Source organism: Bombus pascuorum, chromosome 4 (assembly GCF_905332965.1).
Source record: "Bombus pascuorum chromosome 4, iyBomPasc1.1, whole genome shotgun sequence".
NCBI lineage: Eukaryota > Metazoa > Arthropoda > Insecta > Hymenoptera > Apidae > Bombus > Bombus pascuorum.
This window is the reverse complement of record NC_083491.1, coordinates 2,974,390-2,991,539: the sequence shown is the minus strand read 5'-3', so window position 1 is coordinate 2,991,539 and position 17,150 is coordinate 2,974,390. Positions and strand designations below refer to the sequence as shown.

At 40.5% G+C, this 17,150-nt stretch overlaps 1 protein-coding gene across 6 annotated transcripts in view; it reads right to left on the bottom strand.

Moving 5' to 3' along the window:
* LOC132906526 (protein sprint) overlaps positions 1–17,150 on the bottom strand; it is a 163,248-nt gene that overhangs the window by 71,340 nt on the left and 74,758 nt on the right. The window contains exon 1 of one of the 6 annotated variants that reach the window (XM_060958798.1): positions 11,905–14,991. The exons of the other annotated variants lie outside the window; for them this stretch is intronic. Coding sequence (XP_060814781.1) covers positions 11,905–11,963 — 59 coding nt within the window. The 5' untranslated portion in view covers positions 11,964–14,991. Of the gene's footprint in view, positions 1–11,904; positions 14,992–17,150 lie in introns of those variants that run through there. 6 annotated transcript variants of the gene reach the window in all.

Here is a 17,150-nt window from a genome sequence, read left to right as displayed (position 1 = left end):
GGCGTATAGCGTTCCTGTGTTTGTTTTAGGGCGAAGCATTAAGCCCTGTGTGTGCTTCCAGTGGACGGCCAGGGTTAATGATTCTTGATGGAGGAAGAGGGCGGGGAAATTTGATGAGTGTAAAGAAGCCTTGAATTAAGGCGTTTAGTTCAGCTGTTTCGTCTGCAATGGTGTGGAGCGATGATGATGATACCGGTGCTGTTTCGTTGGAACCTTGTGATAAAATTTAACGACGTAATGCGTCCTGTGATTATATCGTTGTGATCTTTTATTACTATTCATACATATTATATTGTAATAATTTCCAATCGGAGAAGAATTAAAGTTTGATAAAATTGAACGAGACAACGAACATAGAAATCTCAATTTTCGATGAAGTTGCATAGGAGCCTTTACAAGTGAACATTTTGTATACTGCTTTAATATATCTACAAAATTTTAGATTCCGATTTCTAAATTCTAATTTGACCGCTGATACAAATATAGAAAATCTGTACGTTCGGTACTCAAAATATTTAGACGCGTAAACTCTGATCTATTAATCAAAAAATGCCTCTATACATCTTGAGGAAATTTCTAAAAATTCCAAGTATCGGAAACTAATTTCGTTCAAAGTCCATTTATTTCTATACGATTCACATCTTCGATCTCGTATAGGACGCTATAAAAAAGTGATTTTCTTTCGACAGAAACGCGGTCCAGGTATCGTTCGATCTACCCTCGTTCAACCCTTACGCGGTAAGAAAAACCAGATCGTAAAAGTGGTTGTCAAATACAAGATTCAGCTTCATTCCTCGAGAATCGTGTAACGATCAAACAAGCAACACTCGTAAAAATCCCGATGGAAAACGATCGGAGAGAGAAAATACACGTTTCTCACCCTTCGTTCAGGGGTAGAATCTTGTACTTGGAAAATCATGGAAGTGGTCACGGGCTCAGGTGCACAGACCAGAATTTCTCGCTGGAACTTCCGAAACTTTCTTCGGAAGTTGTCGGCTGCTTCATCGTACCTATATTTCATGAATTATGCCGAGTAACTCCGGCCAAAGATCGTATATTTCTTCTTTTGAAGATCCTGAAATATTTGACGTTGTTGAACGAAGTTAAGCTAGGGAAGTTTGGCGAAAGAAGTTCGATTTTCTGGTAGATATTCGAGTTTAGCCTGTTGAGGATTGAATTTTATATATTTTAAAATATCGTTGATACAAATTCGATGGTATAAAACTAAACGTTCGATAAAATTTGGAATAAACGTAAGAAATACATTTTCAGACGAAGAAATTGCTCGCTATCAAAGTTTTCAATGTAGTGTCTACTACTCCAACGAGTCCAATCGATTTCTACTTCCATAAAGAGATTTCTTCACAGATTCGACAAAAATACTCGTAGCAAAAGGTACCTACGGTTAATAATAAGAATAAAAATTCGCAAAAATTGCAGCGAATACTAAATTCCTATGAAAATAAATTCCCACGATATAGTCTTTGTATTTGATTAAAAAATATCCAATTAAATAAAAAACATCCGAAAATACCCACGCAACTTTTGAGAGACCATAAACAAAACTGCTCGTTTCTCCATGGTGAGTTCCTTCGGTCACAACGTACCCCTGTTTTTCCGCTCTGAGAGGCGCGATTGTCCCCTCAGGGGCGCTGCAAAAGGTTCCCGCGGGTTGAGAATTATAATCGCGAGCCGAGTAATCACCTTTGCACCCTGTTTCACCTACCGCGTGCCAAGCGGTCGAATATGCAAAATACTTTGTCGAGGTCGTAGTTTTCTAAACAATTTGGGAAACTGGCGAGGCCAGACACTCTGGGTACAATTGAAACGAGACGTTCCAGTAATGAATTATGTTCCTCTAAAGGGGGGTGAGAAGGGGTTCGAGGACATGGAGAAAGGTTTGAATAGCGCATAGGCGGAAGGGGTGGAAGCGTGAATTGGGATTAATTCTTGGGGTTGGATGAATGAACGACGGCTTCGAGGATTGCCGCAGGTTAATGTTAATTGTCGAGCATAAAGTGCTTGCTGTTTGTCGTTACATTCGCTACTCGATAATAGCCCTTTGCACGATCGTATCCTTTATTTCGCTTTTATTGCGCGCTCTTCTGGTTTTTTTAGAAAATTACGTGGAACTTTCTGTTTGACTGAGCCACTATTCGTTTCTTGAAAGTCTGACGAATAAAATTGTATCTAACGATTTATGCAAACTATCGGTAGCTTTTTAAGATAGCCAATTAGTAGAATTGTTCTTGTAAATTTTTTGAAGTGGAAATAAAAAAAATTGTAGTTCAATTTGTATAGGTATTTTTCAATCCCAGTTGGCCTCGAATACAAAACATTTTTACGACACGGACGAACAAACAATTCCTATTTCTCTGTATTCCACGGTGGATTAAATAAAACGAAATATGCGTTATGCGGCGGATAAAACGCATGGGATGAATATTTTTGCATACGTAACACGGAGAATTTACATTATCCTCGAATAAAATAGTTCAGCTGCGGAAACTCTCAGGAACGAGTTCTATTTTCTGGCTCTCGGTTTATTGAACCAAAAGTGTGATTCATAAGTGGCCTGGAAAGAAGACGAAAAATAAGAAAAACGAGGCGTCGAACCTTCCGCCTGCAAATAAACGAGAAGCCATGGCGGCTGTACTCGAAAAGAAATCAACACGAAACAATTTGCACCTTGTAATCGTGGTAACGGTGTTGGTAATTAGCGTGCCTTCTTATGCACCGGAGGAAACGTTCCGTTGCAGTACGAAACGGTCATTTACAACCGCGTGTCTGCAATTCAATAATTTTCTCCGGATGGTTTAACACACTCTGTGCTTTTGTTTCAGCCGTTTCGAAACGTTTCCTGATTTTATCTCGCTATCGAGACAGTTTCTGCACGTGGAACATCGGTCGGCGTAGTCGTTTCCCGGCAATTTTTCCTTCCTCCAGAAAATTACCCACGTAAAACGACAGATCTCGCTATTATCAACATCACATTCGTCGATAAGAAGCATATTAAAATATAGCACGGAAGAACATATTAATAAAAATATTTCAACCATTCCAATAACATCGAGCGAAACTAATTTTCATTTTCTTGTTTCCAATCTGTTCTTCTCGCGGAAAATTATCCATGGTCCAATCGCAGTTGGTATCGAGCGAAAAATTCTCTACCAGACAAACGGTGCAATTTTCATCAGAATATTAAAACGACATAATTTTGAAGGAGCAACAGGATCCGAAGGATGATCGACGAGCATGACACGCAATCGGAAGCCAATCACCCGAGCCACGGCCAGCTACTCCATGATAAATGCCGAGCTTCATCGTTCAACCCAGCGACAATTGGCCGCGGTGGACGACTTCGTCTAGCTTCCTCCGCTTATATCAGCGCGCCCGTATCCGTCGAACAATTTGTTGTCTGCCAGCCAGGCCATTTTCCATCGCTCCACCCTCTTATCCGTCATATCTGAAGCTTCGTCTCTGTCAAATTCCGTGCTCTCGAGCGACCGCAGACTTTCGTAGCACAGTGAAACAGAGGGAGTAGAATCCCGTTTCCCGGAAATCACGTCACGTACGCGCTGGTCCCAGCCTTTCGCGTCTCTTTTGATTGCTTTTTGAATCGGAATGCTGATGTTCCTTCGTGTACCGAAGATGGAACACGTTAGTTACTTCGCTTCTTCGTGGGGTTCATTTCTGGAATTATGGAGCGGTTTCGGTGCTGTGGACGTATTTCAAGAACAGCCGAGGATGATTTTTATTAACGTTAATCGAATGGTAGTTTTGAAGTTGCAAAAGTTTGTTTCAGCTTGTTGAGGTTTGAGAACGAGGGAGCCAGATTCTTGATAATCGAAATCAAGGAACCTTCAGGAAATGGAATTCATCAGCATGTAACTCTGACCATTTGCGCAAAAGTCAAACAAACCCGATCAAACCCGATCAAACTCGATCAAACCCAACTAATAATAAAATCAGGAAATCTTCAGAAATGCTATTAAATTAGCTTCCAAATGTGTATAGCCAAGCCCAAAAGACTACGTATTGCTTCCCGTAATCCCAAATTTTCTACAACGTCCTCAAACTTTCTGAAACTTCTCAAATCAGAATATAAAATTCTATCTCACGGATAAAAATCCTGGGTAACGACACAACTTCTGGTATCCATAGAACGCTTGTCCAACCGTATCAGAATAAGCATTTCGAACGGTCGTACACACTCGCAAACACCCTTGGAGCGTGGATGGTGCTTCTAGGGGCAGGTAACGGCGCGCTGCGTTTCTGGAATAATTTAATTAGTAAGCGTACGAAGTGAAGTGCCAAGTCTTATCCCGTGGGCTTAATAGCTGGCTCTTCCCCGCTTCTGACTTTGCCTCCCGCGGGACGTACCTTTGCCCGGGAACTCGTCTGCGTTAGAAACACGCACCACGAATCCCCCGTAGGTCGAACGAGATCATGAAACCGGGACCTAGCATCTTGCTAGCCACCCGAGGTCGTCGTTTAATGAATTAATTAAGCATTATTTTGTTTAACTGCGAGACCTGCTGACAGTTCGTCTTCCTCATCGGCAAATGGTCGTACGTTTTACGACCGTTTCATTGAGGGCTCTGCTTTATGGCTCTTTCATGGTATTCGTTCTTTCGGTAATCTTTATCTTCTTTTCTAGGGATTTGTTGCTCTCGTTAAATACTACGACTTCTTGTATCTGTAGATAATTACTGTGATTTGTTGTGAAGTACGCGTGATTGTAATAAACAACGATACGCAAATTGTAACTTCTACGTCGAACATTTTCGGCATTTCCTTTTTTAAATTCTAACGATGCGATTTGACAATCGTATCGTGCAGTATACTGTACAAAATGCTTTGTATAACGTATACAGTTTTTTTTTTCTTTTTTTTTATTTTGGTTATTTTACAATTTGTCCTTATGGACATTTGGTAAAGTGTTATATCTTATTGGTGAAGAAAAAAAAATAAAATAAAAAATAAATATAGCATGTGGGCGGCTACCCCCAGCGGGGTGCCAGCTTCGTTTTTTTCTAAGTTATATCTTTTATGTAACGTATACAGTGGCAACGAAAAGTACACACCGTTTTCTCCAACGAAGTATTCTTTCATTAGATTTTACATTCCATTTCCATCAAATTTCAATAATCATACGTAGCGTCGTTAGTATCAAATTTTTGTAATCGTTTGAAAGTACGAGATTTATTACAGTTGGATCTAATTAACCATTATACCACAAAGTATGAACGCAGTGATGTACAAATACGTTTTATGGCCACTACGTGGTACGTTTAGAATAAGTTTTCTCAAGTATTATACATATTTTGTAATCTTCCTCTGTAAAAATATTACGATTCTGATCATTTTCTTGATGCTTTGTATTAATTGTCTCGCTCGGTATGAAACTAACGAATGCTTTAACAGCATCTATGAGTAGAAGCGTAATATGCTCTATTATCGAACGACAACGTTCATTGAGAAGAAAAAAGAAACGCGAGAGGTTTCACTTGGACGAAATCGCGCACAGATTCTTTTGCAACGCCGTCAATTTGGTGGTTCCAGCGATTTTCTGGTTGCTGGCGGTGCACCCTCGCCGTTTCCGGTGATTCTGAAACGGTGGGAGCAGGAAGAGAACTTTTATATCGCAGCAAATTGCTCGAGGCCAGTCGTTCTTCTTCCCCTGCTGTCCGATGGTTACTTTTTAATTAAAAGTTTCGCCTTTAAAGCCACGGCCAGACGAGACCCCAGTCGGCAAAGGGACAAATTGCATCGGGTTGTACCCGCGTGCGTACGCTCGCTGTCGCGCGACACCGAGCCGCGAGACAATCGAATGGAAAACAAGTCGAGCACGCATCGAACGACTGCACGTGAAAGCTTTCCTTTGTCACTGCTCGTCTGCGGCTGTATGCGAAACGTAATGGCGAAGTAAATGAATTTTTTTAAACGTCGCGTCGGGCATAGATTTGGTTTCTTCCTTTTTTTTTTTTTTTTTTCGTTCTAATACGAGTCGTCGACTAATATCACACGATAATATTAATCTACACTTCGTCGAGTATTATGAAACTATTTAAATCGTCAATCGTTCGTTATACTAATGACTCACGGTGTTAACATATAGATTTACAGAGGTAGATAATAATACACACAGTTGATAGAGTTTCGATTATGTCACGATTGTTGTTCTGTCGTGTTGAAGGAACTACTTCAAGCAAAACTCTACATCTTTATTTATGTATATGCGTGACCTGCAGACTGCTATTATGCAGAAATATTCTAAATAAGGAGCGGTGCATATTATTGTACCCTTGAATATACATTATGTTTTGGGTTGCAAGGTCTAGCAACAAAGGAACTAATAAACAGATTTCTATTTATGTTCCCTGTAGCCTCTAGCCCAAGTTATAAAGTTAACTTCTTAAGTGATGTCCTTTTGCTATAAATATATGAACGTTCTCCCAATCATTCCATTGTCTAGTAACACTAAGAGAATAAGAATCTGAATCAGCATAAACTTACACATTATACTTATATTTTTCTATTACAAATTCATGCATTCGTTCTTCAATTGGTCAACCTCAACCTCAGCATGTCGTTCTCTTATTTTCTATGTATCTTATTTATGTTTAAGTTTGTGTTTTATGCAAACTCTGTAAATGGAACCTCGATAGGCAAACGGAAATAAAATATAGATAAATCGCGATATGAAGCGATCTTTATCCTTAGCGCTAACTATATTCGAGATTACTATTTCGCATAGAATATAGAATATTAGTAAATTAATATTACAAGAAGGTAATGTAACAATGCTACAGTAGTACAATTATACAACTGTACAATAGCAGAATAGTACTAGCATGATAATAGTAAAGTAGTACTATCGTAGGAATAGTACTACGACAATAGTAAAGTGGTACTATAATAGTAATAGACCAACATTAAACCACTGAATTACAGTTAATACACCACATCATGGTAACCATTCCTCATGCTTCATCTTGTCTCCACTGCATGTGAACCGCTAGATACCTAAGTGTCACAGTACACCCACTATTCCATTACGCTCATTCATCGCATTCCACGGTCCCTTTATCTCTCTCCAGCAATTCCAATTCAATCTCCTGTCTACGTAACAGTCTCACGAATAGAACTATCTAAAAACTGCAAACCCATTCTTTTTTCCTTCGCCTCTATATATCTACGTAGCCACAGTCTCCTTTAATTCTCTCGTAATCCCTGGTATCATCTTATCTTCTCCATTAAACACGTCAGACTACGCACACATATACGCGTTATCATTGTACGGAAAAGATCGAGTTAGCCACCACCTCGGTCCGTTAAATTCTTGCAACAAGAAGAGTATTAGAAGCAGCATTACAGGACCATTAAGAAAATTAGAACGAAATTAATTTTAAAGGATTACTCGTTTCTTTGTTCTGCAAACTAATTGTCACTGGGAAATTCAGATATATCTACGGGGTGTCACGTGTAACTAGATGGACTATAGGTTTGAAGAAAGATAGAAAATAGTAGAATAGCGGAGCTGTTAATTAAGAAATGTAATAACAAAAATTGTGAGAAGAATTGGCGAGTTGCTTTGTCTCGACCAGCTGAGATAAAAGAGATTCTACTGTAATAAAGTTAACAGGAAATTCGATATAAGTAATAAGTAATAATTAAGGATAAAAGAAATAATTCTTAATTTTCTATTAATAATCTATAGACGCTAGAGTCCAGATTTTATCCACACAAAGAGCCATTCTTTTTGCTTGCCCCTCAACGAGAACACGTTTTAGTTAAATGAAGGGAAGAGGAGATCGAAGGAAGTCTTGTTTGGACCCACTACCAAAGGACGAGCAACAGCAAAAAAAGAACGGACTGAACGATACTCTTCTGCGAGTGGTCGGCAAGAAGGGGCCCGTCTTCCTTTTACGACGTGGCTCCGCTCGACGACACGCGGCCATTAACATATTCTTCATCCTGCGACAGAAGCTCTCACGGAGCTTCTTGTCAACCGATTTCGAGAACGGAACGTCCGGGTTCTTTGTGCGTGTTCCGTGCACTGGTTCGGCGATCGGTGGCGACCATTTTTGGCGAACGATCGGTAGAAGAATGGGTAGAAGGTGTACCACGTGGGAGGACGTTGAATTTATCGGATCTCGATATTGCTAAACTTTCTCTACCGAATCGTAGAAACTCTCACGCAACGAACGTGTTAAATGGAAATTTTCGTACAGAGTGAAATTACAACTTGGTTAACTAGGAAATCAGACGGAATAAAAACAAGAAGAGAACAAAAGCACCAAAGCCGCGAAATAGACTTCTTCCAAAGAGGAACCTGCTCGAAATCAGTGGTAATCACCCACGCGAGGATCCAAAACGAGCTGTACACACGTGCACACACACACAGAGTACCGCGATTTGAAAACAACGGGTGTACAGCATCCCGAAGCAACAGCCTGGTAATTGCGTTCACGAAACCGCGAACAGGCAAGAACATCGGCGAGAACGGTCGTTTGTCAGTGGCAAATAGAACAGTTGATCTCATCGAGGCCCTCTAACGAGGCCTCGTTATTGCAGTTCGCGTGCACTCGCGTCGATCTTTCGACCAAGCGTTTTCGATCGCCTAATTAAAACGAACTTCTCGTTTCGAGACTTAATCTCTACCACTGAGAACCAATAAAGGGCAAACGGAATCGTTCCTTCCCTTTCCATTCCCTTCTTTTCTTTTTCGTTTTTCTCTTTTTTTCGTTAGTCTCTTTCCCTCTGATTCGCGAGGAACGCGATCGATGGCAAACGCCGCCGGATGTCCGACATCCGGGGACAATTTATATCGACGATAAATTCCTACCCTCTTTCATTAGTGGCCTTTGCACGCCAGATTTACAGCTATCTCCCGCGCTATGAACAGTGTTCCGTGTTTCGTGGTCGATCGTATTTTTCAGCAACCATTTTAACTGCACCTGCAGGGGACGAAGGCGCGGGAGGTGACAGTTTCGGTTGATTCGAATTAGTTTCGTCGTTAGCGATAGCGGAATTAACGGCGAGCGGCCGGAACGTTGCAATTCGAAGAATTTCTCTGATGTTTTGTTATGGAGGATATACCTCGGCTCTTTTGTCATGATATTTTAGGAAAGGAAGGACATGCACGTGTCTAGTACATAGGAATTTCGATTGATTAGAGTTAGTTTTTGATTAGAAACTAGTGGAAGCAATTGGAACGAGACGAGAGATATATTTCAATCGATACGACGACGCTTTGGAAACTGGACGTATCTGCCGTTCGTAGAATAACATTGGAAATTTTGCCAATCAACTGTAATTGTAGAATAACGGAAACTAAGAAGCTTGAGAAATTTCAGAAAAATTTCAAGATAGGGAAACTGAAAAGTATATTGAAATTCACGAAGTACGTGCCATTTCATTTCACAGAGAAATCAGGAACTGGCTGTACAATCGATATAGACGTCGTAAAAGCAGACTTCGAAAAAGAAGCGTGAAGAATGTGTACCGCGGCAATTTCAGCGACACTCCGGGTGTAGCCCGTTCGACTTTCCATGCCGAAACTTCTCTCCATTTTCGGCGCGTGCGGCTCGATTTATCACCGTTGAGTTAAATTTCGATCGACCTCTATAACCGTGAACTTGCGATCGCGCCAAGACGCGAAGCCATTCAATTTAAATCCTCGTCCGATCAACTCCAACCTCGATGCTCCTCTATAAACGGAGGGATACACGTCTACGTATATATCGTCGATATCGTCAGACAACATCTGTGACAGCCAGAACGAGCTTCAAGTTCGATCTGTTATCGCCTTGGTAGGCTATGATCCGCCCTCTTACGTGAAAGTTGTAAAAGAGACGAAGAAAACAGATTGCGATGACGCGCGTTGATGTTTATTGAAATATAAAGGATTTATGTCTCTCTCTCTCTCTCTTTTTCTTTCTTTCTCTTCGTAATAAGTTTGCATGACGACGGAGTTTCAGGTTTTGAATTTAGACAAGTTTGCTATGAAGAGCTGAGAAGGATGAGAGCTAAAGATTTTCACTGACGCGAGACAAAAATGGTGGCTTAAAACACGTAAATTAATTTGTCCAAGTTGTGAATAATTTTGGAAGCAGAAAATTTTTAGTTTCTCATTGAAGGATATTTGAAATCGACCGATATTACAACCCGCTTTTTAGTAGCTTCAAATAAATATGGTTATCTAGATGGAACTTTAGATAGAAAGAAGCTGAGAGTACATTAAAAAATCTTTGAAGAAAAGAAGACGTATTTAAATGGGACTTTAATTGATTTGTAATATTTTTCAAAAAATCGTTAATATTTTCTTGGAAACATAGAGCGCGTATTTAGAAGGGAATAAATGAACGAGAAATAGAAATATGATGCTTGGATGTTTGGAGAAGAGTTGGGAAATACAGATGCAAGATCGATCGACGTTTCTCCCAATGACAGACGATATTCAAATGAGACATTCGATGCAAACTGAACGAGATCAAAAGGGAATTCAATCGAATGCTAAGATTTAACTCCTCTGGATCTGGTACTATGGAGATACATGAAACATCTAGTTTGTGCCTCTTGAGATTCAAGATCTCTCATTGTATTGAAATGGCAGACAGATCCTTGACAGATTTATCACTTATTTCTGTGTCACTACGAGTATCGTTTCAATCACAGAATCGTGTTACTATTTTATCATCTCGTAGCTCGCGAATTAACAAAACAAACAATAAATTCGTGATATGACTACAAGAAATTGCATAAATCTGAAACAATGGAATTAACTAATCTATTAAATTGAAAAATTCTTTTAAAGAACTATATATACGACTAAAGCTTCATTTTAAAAGACGTAATAACGTATTCGAGATTTCTCTTCTACGCAAGAAATTTAATAACTTCTTCTTCGACTGAAGATTCAAATATGCAGCGGAAGATTCGTACGTCTCTATCGAATTTTCTTGAGAAAACTCTACACCGCCGAGCTACCTTCCTCCCTTATCCTTCTGAATTATTCTGCAGAGTAATCGCCGGAAATGAAATCTACCAGCTCCAGTTACCGACGTCAGAAGTTCGTATTAATTAAGAGTCGTAATTGTCAATCGACGCTCTGTTGGTTTCTACGAGCATTAGGGGCAGTTAGGAAAGGGCTGAGATAAGTCATGAATCTCCATTAATAGAAGAGGGATTTGTGAAACTTCATATTAATATACCAGAAACTTAGTCAAATCGACCATATTAATTTCTATGTCAAACGAACGAAGACAATTCATCGAGCACGAACGAATAAAATTCATCGAGCACGAACGAAGAAAATTCATCGAGCACGAACGAAAATAAGTATAAAAATATCGTCGATATTATCGGTATATGATCTAACATTTTATGTTCGTAATATTCTTACGTGGAAAGTTCAAGAAAGTTCAGCGTCTCCTACGTAATTCCATAACCTTCAGCTACAACCTTTAACTTTAACCTTTATCTTGTTAATCTTATCGATACTCGAGTGACTATAATCATGTACTATACAGAGTGTTCTAAATTCTTCCAGCCAAACCTTCGCAAAAAATCGCGATAATAAAACAAAAATTCGCAAAGTCTTACCTAATGGTATTAGGTGGTCTAGGAAAAGTGTTTTTCTTTTACAATCTGTCGAACTTTGTTCTTTGATACAACAAAATGGATCATACGTAATTCGATAAAATAATATAAAACGGAAAATATTGTGCGTCCACTGTTTCCTTATAGAACGAAAGAAACTTTTCGAACGATTTAATATACAGTTAAGAGATAAATTAAATTATATTCCATATATGAAAATTTCCAAAAGTCCGGTTTAACGTAGTATCATAAAATGTAAAAACATCCCCAAGAAAGCCCAACGTTCCTTCGACTCACCTGAGAATATGTTGATTGGTAGACTGCAGCAGGATAGTGGTATACTTGGTGATCAGCATTTTTCCTCTCGCAAATACCTCGAGGAAATCCACTAGCCGAAGCGTTAGAAGTAAAAGCCAGCTAATTCACGTACAGCCGTGTAACACGAAGCTGCGGTAGTCTCCGCGCGACAACGACGACAGTCGAAAGAGGGGTCTCGCACTCGTTTCGCATAAATCGCGGTCTAGGAAAATCGAGCAAAGCGAACGAAGAGCGCGTGGATGCCGCGGAAATTCTTCCGGCTATATTTAACGCTTCCAGCAGGCACAAAGCGATCCGGCTGCATCCTTCTTTTCTCCTTCTTTTCGAGGTTCCAGCGAAAACCTTGACGTCATTCGGCCGTCGATCTTGCCCGTGGTCAAGTCACCGGTTTCGCGCCTCCTCCGCAACGATCGTCGCTGTGTTTGCTTCGGCGTTCACTTTGTTTGTGCTGCACGTCGTCGACGAGGCGTGGTTTCGAGGCTGAGTGAGTTGCCGGATTGATTGGGTGTCTGCTTTTGGCGAGGGTGTTGATTCAAATCGCGTCACTTCGTGGTCTCTCGCGTTTCCTTTCGAGAATACGTGCACAAGTGTTTGTGCGATTGATTGGAAGTTTTGCTAGCTTCGCAAATATTGAAGTTACGATCGGTGCTTATTTTAAGTATGATTAATGTGGCTTCTTGGCGAAGAAATATCGTTCCACTCGATCGATGCGTTCATAACGCTGATTAGAATTTCCGTAGAAATATTAGAGATATACGATCGATGTTAATTTCAAGTGTAATTTCCGTCATTTATCGCTGATTCGATAAAATATCTTTTTAATAAATTGATTAAACATTCTACCAGTGTTTGTGGTAATTGAAATTTTTATCGAAAGGTTGGAACTACGATTGGTGATCGATTTTGGATACGATCGATACTCGATCGATAGTGGTTCGAGGTATATTTGCCGCTTCGATTGATTATTTATAGCATCGATTGAAATCTTCGTAGAAGTATCGAAGTCACGATCAATGTTAATTATAAGTATGATGAACGTCGACCATTGGGAATTCGGCGAAACGCTCCTTTTAGCTGCAAGCTTTGCGCTTTATGGTTTCATTTCTAGAAAGTTAATAACTTCGTCGAGAAATCTGCAGCTTGGTAATTTTTAACATAGAAACCTTGTTCGCGATTAATATCTACGCTTCGTTATCTTCGCAATATTTATTAACTTGCCTTAAACTGCTATCGATCTATTCCTTTCCTTAAAACAGGTTACTTTTTACAGCATCCGTAGCAACAGATCTTAATCCGAGCGATCTTACCTTCTACCATCGATTTATAATTAAACTTCCTGTATAATCAACTTACAAAGTTGTCCTTTACGTGAGAACAAGATCCTCACGATTACTCGCAACATCCACTTCAATCATTAAATTTATTCAGAAAGATAAGTCATTTGACATAAATCTCATCTGACCAAGCTTCCTCTTCCTCGTCAATTTCAACTTTTTACTCTCCTCTTTCTCACCAATTCTTCAAAACTTTTCGTATCTACGACGATTATGTCGAAGTCTTGAAAAATCAATTTTTTCAGTTCCTCCAGTTTCCACCTTCAACCCAACACGATCGTGAACGTAACAATCACGTCTCTGTCAACCGTGTTCGACCGAAACACGCAGCTGTCGCAAGAAAGAAGCTTCGAGTCAGGTGTGCTGTACCCTCTTTACTCTTTAACTGTCCAGGTCGAGGAGCTCGCGAACTTGTCCCAAGGTTTTGCCTCGTGTTTACCAGCTTGACAGATAGCGACAGGTGCAACGATCACAAACTGGCTTTCTTCGTTCGAGAACGGACACCATGGCGCCGTTTCGTTTCTATTCTCGCGTATCGTCCTCAGCGATTCAGCTAAAACGTCGTCGAATCTTGGTTGACGTTGGTCAGCGTTTTTGCACGACTTTTCCTTCGACTTAGTCGCGTTCATTCGGAGATAGGACTTTCACTGTGATTTATTCTCGCTCAACTATTAATCGAGTTTAATATCGCGTCTCCAACAGGATCTTCAGCTCTAGTTTTATTCTTCAGCGCCACTAAGTCGTCGAGATTTTCGTGAAGTGATTGGCAATGCTACATGATTTATTCTCTGATTTATGTCTCGTTTATTCAACTTCGAAATTTTCATGCAATTTTTTTGAATTTACGTAGTCCTTTTGACATCCGCCATCTTATACAGCTTGCCGATCTTGAAGTTAGATTCTGTTTTCATATCTTCAGTGTATCTTTATCGGGACTGTCGATTTTTCCCTCGTTGACATTGGTCAACGACCTTTCACGGCTTTTCAAATGTCTTCGGTCGTTTTCTTTCGCATCGATGATGTCACGCAATCTATCCTTGAATTTATTTTCATACACACACCGATCTAGCTTCACGCTCGATCCTCCATTCGATCGTGAATTTCGATTTTCCTGTTAGACGTTCAGCGTGTAAACGTTTCTTAGCGTCTCGCCAAAGTACCGTCGTGTGTTGCTTGACGTTGGTCAGGGATCCCACGACTTGCCCTTCGATTTATCCTCGTTTATCCACCGATCGAGCTTCGCGTCGAGTCTGCCGCGCGATCTTGAAAGATCGGTCAACGTTCCGGCGACCTTGTCGGCCTCGAGGCCCGGTCGATTATTCTTTATTGCGACTCGTCGAACGATCGAGGGCCGCGCCACCGTTTCTGGAATACGATTTCGTGGAAATCGTGTTGTCGATCAAGTCGAATCACCAATGGCCGAGTATTTTTAGCGCCACTCTGCCAGAGATCGCGACGGTCAACTTGTTCAGTGATGCAGAGAATCACGGGACTCTGTGAGATTCCGAAACGTAACACGATCGACTTGCCTCGTTCAGGGAATTGATCCTGTCTAAGACGTTCAGTGTATTCTCAACTGCATTCCGTTTTGAAGCCCGAATCGATTATTGGATCGTCTGCTGATCGGAAACTTCTTTAAATCTTCTAATTGAAAATGGCAATTTCAAATAAATCGGACGAGATTCTCAGCTATATTTTAAATCTTGCAAGTTTATAAGTAAGTATTTTTGCTGAATTATTGCTTCGATGAATTATTCGAGCTTTTTGATCTTCTAAGATTTATTTACGAATAGGTTGACTCTTCGTCGTACGATCTTTTCTGATACGCTACGCATCGACATTTTTAGATTTTCCAAGTTGGTTTAGATTGCACAGGAAGATCCTGATTATTCTAGCGATGCTCGGCTCGGTCGTTTAGGATTCAGGGTTTGACAAGGAGGTCAGCTTGATCAACTCGTTGTCTCAGAGAATCATAGCGATGTTACGCATCTATGTACCGAGATCTTGATTATTAAACGAGTCCAATTTAGCAGACGCGGCAGAAGTGTCTTCTTTGTTTCATAAAATCGTCTGAATGGAGTTCTGTTCGAGGAAATCATTGAGTCGTAACGGAGGATCGCAAGCGCGCGTGTCACGTTAAAAACAAAATTCCGAAAATTTTAGCAGTTCGAAAGTAATCGTAGACACGTGCGTTGTAACGTTACACGGAAGTCGATCACCAAAGATTCCAATTATTCGAAGAATTCAGTCCAATCAAGTTATTTGACGTTGAAAAGATCGTACAAACGTGCGTCAAATTGTCACAGAAACCTCGATCCTCTAGAATTCCTATTATTCGTAGAATTCGCTAGAAAGCAGTTATCAGTAACGTCAAATAATTTCAAACATTCGTGTTAAATTGTTACGAAGGCCTCGGCCTGGAATTCATATTGGAAAATCCAGCTGAGAAGAGAGTCACTGGAAAAATATTATATAATTTCAAAACCGCAGTTATTAAATTGCAATAAAGTCCTTGATCGCGTAGAATTCGCATTGCTTGAAAAAATTTAGTCGCACGAGAGTCACGAGAAATATCAAATAGTTTTAAACATCTACTAAATAGCTATTAAATTCTGTGTATCAAATTGTCAGAGACCTCGGTTATAATTTGGATTATTTGAAAATCCAGCTGCTGTAAATAATTGAAAACACTAATTACATAGTGTTAAGATCAATTAAAAATCCGAACGTTCGTGATTTTCTTCAAATACTTCCAATATTCGATCACTCGATTAATCACCTGTTTGTCGGTCACGTATCGTTCATTCGAAGCTCGCCGTATTTCGGTTCACCAATGCCGTATTCACATCGTAAGTCACACTAAAAGGAGGAAGAATCCACACTTAAAGAGAGTAGCAAAAAGAGAGATATTCGGTCGCAATGATTAGTCTATCGATCGTCCGCTTGAACTCACAAATTGGTAATCCAAAGTTCACCAATATATCTTATATCGTACATCATACCGTAGAAAAGAGAGTCTGCGTTGAAGAAGAATAGCGAAGAAGCAATTAAAAATGATCCACGAGTCTCGACGATCGATCATCTACTCTTGAAACTCACATATTGGCCATTCAAGGTTCACCGAATGTCAGTTCACCGGTCACCATATCTGATGTCATGTATCACCACATCAAGAAGAAACAGTCTATGTCGAAGAAAAGTAGTAAAGAAGCCGATCAATACCAAAATAGTTGACAGATCTGGATGAGCGAGCACAATGATCCGAGGTCTCTGTTGAAGAACAAGGTACTCGCGTGTCAGAGACACTGGCAGGTGGTAGCAAACCGCCTTAAGTAGCATCGACAGGAGCGTGGCTGGTGCCAGTCCTTGTCTGCCAGTTCATTCGGAAGTGATCTGTTCAATAAGCGTCGCTCTGAGGCGCGCTTAATCGGTGTCAACGAAGGACAGGCGAACGATAAACAATCTTGCGGTGGTTATATCGATGACGTCGCTTCTAGAAACTCCTTCGAGTGCACTTACTTCTCCGTTAACTACACAATCCTCTATCAGAAACGTTTCTCCTCGAGCGTTCCTCTTCCTCGACGAATTTATCAAATTTATCGGAGAATCTCGAAAGAATCGAACCTTTCGGTGACCTCTTCCGGTATCTTGCCCTCCTATCCGAACTCTGAACTCTGTTCGTGGATCGTTCGTGAACTATAGCGAGGTTCGAAGGATCGGAGGCTGGATCACGAGACGAATCGCGTTATCGATCCCTCAGAATCGACAATGGCGACGAGGAGGGATCGGTTGCAGAGCGGAGGAAGCGAATCGAGGGATTTTCGCGAGACCCCAGGTAAATCGCGCTCAGCGTCCACTCTGCTTCGCGTCTCGCCGTCTCGAATTGATTTC